This window comes from Monodelphis domestica, chromosome 1 (assembly GCF_027887165.1).
Source record: "Monodelphis domestica isolate mMonDom1 chromosome 1, mMonDom1.pri, whole genome shotgun sequence".
NCBI lineage: Eukaryota > Metazoa > Chordata > Mammalia > Didelphimorphia > Didelphidae > Monodelphis > Monodelphis domestica.
In genome coordinates, this window is record NC_077227.1 from 8251728 (window position 1) to 8257727 (window position 6000).

Sequence of the window (6000 nt, forward strand, 5' to 3'; positions counted from 1 at the left end):
TCTGACTTAAATAGGTTTCCTCACCAGGTCTTCACCATCATCAGTAGTGTTTACATAATGTTTTAGGGTTCACAAAATACTTTCTATCCATGATAGCATTTGGTTCTCACAACAACCCTAAGGAAACAACCTTGTTCAGCTCTATCTGGTGGCTCCAAGATAGCCAAGAAGCCTGGAAAGGGGAGGAATCTGGAGTCTAGCCTCTTTAGCTAAAATCTATGTTATACATAAACAGAATCATAATTTTAGAAACTACATAGTCCAACCCTCTCATGAAAACTTTTTTTAAATTTAAATTAATTTGTTTAGTCAATTTAGAACATTATTACTTGGTTACAAGAATCATATTCTTTCCCTCCCTCCCCTCCTCCCACTCTTCCCACAGCTGACACGCAGTTTCATTGGGTATTACTTGTGTCCTTGATCAGAACCCATTTCCATGTTGTTGATGTTTGCACCAGGATGTTCATTTAGAGTCTCCATCCCCAATCATATCCCCTCGACCCAAGTATTCAAGCAGTTGTTTTTCTTCTGTGTTTCTACTCCCACAGTTCTTCCTCTGATTGGGGATCTTTCTCATAAATCCCTCTGAGTTTTCCTGGGTCATTGCATTGCCACTAATGGAGAAGTCCATCACATTTGATTGTACCACAGTGTATCAGTCTCTGTGTACAATGTTCTCCTGGTTCTGCTCCTCTCACTCTGCATCAATTCCTGGAGGTCATTCCAGTCCCCATGAAATTCCTCTCCTTTATTATTCCTTTAAGCACAATAGTATTCCATCACCAACATGTACCACAATGTGTTCAGCCATTCCCCAACTGAAGGGCAGCCCCTCATTTTCCAGTTTTTGGCCACCACAAAGAGATGAAAACTTTTTAGAAGAGTTTTATTGCCTGCTTTTTTGTGTGTTTTCATGTCATAATCATTTCTGTGTGCAGCCTCTTCCTCTCATGGAGCACCCCCAGAATTGAACCGTTTCTCATAATGAGGAAAGACAGTTACATATAGAGACTAGCCATAATGGTCACTGTGTCTGAGCCCAGCGCACCCTCATCGTTCACTGCCTCTTTGACAAGAGGAATGATGTTGGTTTCTCCTAATCTGTTCTCTGGGACCAAGATGAGGCATTGCAATTACACAGATTTCTACTTCCTTTTAATAACTTTCCATTCCCGTTGTTAAGACCACAATATATACTGTTTCCTTGATGTAATTCTGCTCTTTCAGTGCATACGGGTCTTCCCATGTTTCTGAATTTTTCTTATTTGCTAGTATTCACGAGATAGTAATGTTGATTTTTATTTTTTCAAGTCCACAGAGAAACAAGTTTTGGCAATTGTTTTCTGACATCTTGCAATTCAGACTCGCTCCCTCCCTTCCTGTTCCCCCCTCCCCCCCAGGTGGTAAATAGTCTGATATAGGTTATCTCTGGGCTTTCTTGCAATACATTTAATTTTACTACATTTCTCCAATTAAATTTAGACATGATTTCAGACCCCTCTTTTCTGATGTTTTGCCATTCCGATTTCTGAAGCAGTAACAGTGAAATTTAGGGCATTCAACGTGTTTACCCATTCCCCAGCCAATGGAAACCTACTGCGCCTCCAATCATGTTCGGTGACCTTCCTCACATCATTCCAAATAATTCTCTGGAATGGTTGGATGGAATCCGGACTCCACCTGCATTTCACAGAGAAGGAAATTGAGAACAGAGAGACTTGCTTAAGGGTGTGAGTCCTACAGAAGAACAGAGAACCCAAATGGGAGCCCCATGCTCCTCTGGAGCTATAATTCATGTTGGGCCCTCACCACAGCAAGTCCCAAATGGGTCTCGTGTTCTCCACCCTTTTGTGGTGCAAGTAAGAAACATTCTGTGGAAAGTTGGGGGCGATGGTCTCCTTGGCATCCTCAGACTGGTGGGCAAGGCTCTTGGCTCTTCTGGCCACACATTCCCGCAGTCTCCATGACAGGGCCAGATTATACAGAGAAGTAGAAACAAGAACAAGAGCCCTCTAGGGAGAAGCCTCTGTCAGCATCTGTATAATTCAATCACTAATGGTATTAATGGGTGCTTTATTTGTGTGTTTATTTCCAGACAACTTGTTCAAGCCCAAGGAGAGATGCATTTCAGAGAAGGAGATGCATATGAGATCTAAGAGGTACTGAATGACTCTTTCTGTATTAAGTGTGTCCTGAGAGTACCCATGTGTCCACACACCTACACCCTTTGGAGATGGCTGAGAGATGCTCACGAAGAACATGGTACCCCACTGCCTCCAAGCTTACCAAGCCAGTAGGGTGAGGGCTGTGTCCGCCAGCTGCCCTGAGCCCGAGCAGAGCTGAGGGAAGCATGGCTGGGATCCAGGGTGCTCTAAAGGAAAACTGAAGGATGAGGCAGCTCTTAGAGTATCTTGGAACCCATCCTTGGGCTTGGGGAAACTCTTGACACAAGTCACATTCAATTGGATTCAGTTCACCACGTTTTATTTAGCATATTAAGCCCCTGCTATGGTCCAGAGGCTGGCTTTGGGAAAGAAATGAAAGAGCCCCTACACTAAAACAGCTTCCATTCTCCTGGGACAATAGAATGTGTGTACAGATAAGCAAGTGAAAAATCAATATCAAGTGATCTGGGGTAGCCATTAATGGCCAAATAGAAAAGTCTGTGTTTTCTCCTAAAAGCATTAGGGAGCTATAGAAGCTTCTTGGGAAGAAGAGAGACATGGTCAGACCCGAGCTTTGAGAACCATAGTCTGCTTCTGTTCGGCCCTGAATTAGTTAGAATCTATTGAGCTGGGGGCAGCTGGGTGGCTCAGTGGATAGAGAGTCAGGCCCAGAGACAGGAGAGTCCTGGGTTCCAATCTGGCCTCAGACACTTGCTAGCTGGGTGACCCTGGGCAAGTCACTTACCCCCATTGCCTAGCCTTCACTACTCTTCTGCCTTGGAACCAATACACAGTATTGATTCTAAGATGGAAAGTAAGGGGTTAAAAAAAAAGAAGCCATTGAGCTGCTTCTTTGCCTGCAAAGGGAATCCAGTCTGCTACAGATCCAACCAATGGCCGTCTAGCCTTGGCTTTAAGACTTCCAGCAGTGGGAAGTGCACTTCTCTCCGAGGCATCCCAGGCTGCTTTTCGATGAGGTTTCTCCTGACCTCTAGGCTCTGTTTGCCCCTGCGCCCTGCAAGCATCCTTCTCCTTCCAACTTCAGAGGACAGAGTAAGGGCCTCATTTCCTTTCTGTGGGACAGCCTACCAGAGGCTTGGAGGCAGCTGCCATGTTCCCGCTGAGTCTTCTCTTCTCCACCATCAGCATCCCTGGTTCCTCCCACCCATACCAGATGGCATAATGACAACTGGCAGCTGCTTTTTGTTTTTAGCACCAACCAAAGCCTGACACTTTAAAGGGACTCTGAAGTTTGGCACAAATCGAAAGGCCAAAAGCACTACAGCCATCATCACAGCAGCAACATTTATTTAGTCTTCAGGCTTGCAAAGTGTCTTATAGATATCATCTCCCCATGATTATCATCCCCATTTTACAGATGAGGAAACTGAGGCAGACAGAATGCAGTGACTTGCTTAGGGTCACCCAGCTAGGAAATGTCTGAAGTTGGCTCTGGACTCGCATCTTCCTAACTCCAAGCCCAACATTCGATCCGCTGGACCACCTCGCTGCCTCATGTGCCCAGAAGTCTGTTCATCTGGGAGCCGAGTGACTCATTCAGCTCAAAGTCTGGTTCCCATCCTCCGAGCTGGGGAACAGACTCAGGGTGACGTGGGAAAAGCTTCCCGTGGTCCCAGGAATCCCCCAGATCTGCCACCCTTTTTCCTAACACCTGGCACTCAGGCTGCCTCCCAGAGAGGCCTGAATAGCAGAGTGCCAAAGGGAAAGCCCTCCTTGCTGAAATGTCATTCATCTGACAAAGTGGGCGGCACTGTGAGGAATTATAATAATTAGCCGCATCAAGAGCACCCTGATCTGCTTTCATAAAACGAGCGCGCTTTCCCCAGCACCACCCTCGGATTGTTATCGAGTTAAACTGTTGACCTGGTCATTGGTGAAAGGTGGTCATCGGCTTCAGGGCTGCTGGTAATTAGCGGAGAGCAGGATGAACTTGCCTGTGCATTAAGAGCAAGCTGGCACCTTCCTCCAAGGCCACAGAGCCTGAAGCATTTCCACTGGCCAAGCAATACTGCAGCCACCAACACAGAAGCGCCCATGACGGCCGGGACGCCGAAGCCCCAGGACAGAGGACTGGCCACGCTCCTGCCACGTCGGGAGGGTCGATGGTCAATCCGACAAACCCTTATTAAGCTGTGCAGGGCCCCAGCCGAATGTGGGCTACAATGAGGAAGGAAGCAGCAGCACCCCCCCACCCCCAGTTTACATTGGATTGGGCGCGCACACAGGTAAGGACATCTCTGGTGCTCTGGAGGGAGGGAGAGCCTGGCCACTGAGGCGAGGAAGAAGGATGTCGCGTGGGAGTCCCACGACCCCACACATGGTGAAACAGAAGTGAGGAGAGCGGACGAGCCTGCAGAGGGGGAAGGCTGAGTTCAGGAAATAGCAGAGGCCAGTTGATATGGAAATGAAGCATCCACCCAGAAGGGCTGCCATCTTTGCTGACAGCCAGTACTCGGGCCACTTCACAGTAAGGACTGAATAAGGGAGCACCAGAGAGAAGGTTCTGGCGTGAAAAGTAGACAGGAGCCAAACTGGGAGGGCCTTTGCTTTTTTAAACCCTCCCCTTCCATCTTAGAATCAGTACTGGGTATTATTCCTAAAGTAGAAGAGGAATAAGGGCTGGGCCATGGGGATTAAGTGACTTGCCCAGGGTCTCACCCAGGAAGCATTTGAGGCCTGATTTGAACCCAGGACTTCCTGTCTCTCAACCCACAGAGCTACCTCGCTGCTGTGAGGAACATCTAATGCCAAGCTGAGGGAGTTTTTCATTTGCACTAGTGACAATAGGGAGAAAGGAAGTATCTGGACAGCCTCGTGCCTTGTGGAGGATCAGTGGGGGAGAGGGAAAGACTGGAGCCAAAGAGAACAAAGAAGAGGCTTCCCAGGAGCTGAGGTGGAAGAGGATGAAATCCTGAACCGGCCAGCATCCAAGTGATCGGAGAGAAAGTGAAGGTTGGCAGCGGTGTGATGGGATTCAAATCAAGCCTCAGCAACTGATTGGCTCTGGTGAGTCATGGAGAATGAAGAGTCAAGAATGATTCTCGAATGGTGAACTCTGAGGTCCTCAACCAATTGGGGGAGTGTGGAGGAGATGCAGGTCAGGGAAGAAGAGGACGAGTTACACTTTGGACATGCTGAGTTTGAGAGACGTGTAGGACATCCTTTTGGAAGTGTCCATCAGGCTCTAGGTGCTATAGATCTTAAGGAGAAGAGGCTGGTGATGGAGACCTGAGAGTCATCTGTGTAAGGATGGTACTTTAACCTCTGGGAGTAGAGGAGATCCCCAAGGAATGGATAGAATGTAGGAAGAAGGCAAAAGGTCCAAGACAGAACTATTGGAAAAGGAGGATTCTGATCCTGACGTTGGACAAGTAGAAGGGGAACCAATGAAGAGCAGAAGCATGAAGGCAAGCAGGCACGAACGAGAGCATTCAAGGAGTGGTCAATAATGTTGAAAGTAAAGAAGATCAACAAAGACTGGGAAAAGTCCGTTGGATTTAGCAGAGAAGAAATGAGTCAGAACCTTGGACAAAGAAGTTTCTAGAGAGCCATGAAGTCACGCCAAATTACAAGGAATTGAGATTTAGCTGGGAAACGAGGAAATGAAGACAATGGAGGCCTTGCCTACATATGGATGAGGTTTTTTCCCTGGGAGTTTGCTCATGGAAGCAAGGACAAAGAGGAAGATTCCTCGAGGAGATGACAGCCACCATCTGATGTCCATCCAATGGTTATGTCAAACCTGTCCTCAAATTGGATAGGACATCATCGATATAGGCAATTCCCATGTAAGGAAACCCCCTCTATGTAC

At 47.3% G+C, this 6000-nt stretch overlaps 1 protein-coding gene across 3 annotated transcripts in view; it reads left to right on the forward strand.

Moving 5' to 3' along the window:
- Positions 1-6000, forward strand: part of C1H10orf90 (chromosome 1 C10orf90 homolog) — a 299367-nt gene that overhangs the window by 288359 nt on the left and 5008 nt on the right. For all 3 annotated transcript variants that reach the window (XM_007478239.3, XM_056795168.1, XM_056795165.1), the window contains exon 8: positions 2099-2162. In XM_007478239.3, the coding sequence (XP_007478301.2) occupies positions 2099-2162 (64 nt within the window). The remainder of the gene's footprint in view (positions 1-2098; positions 2163-6000) is intronic.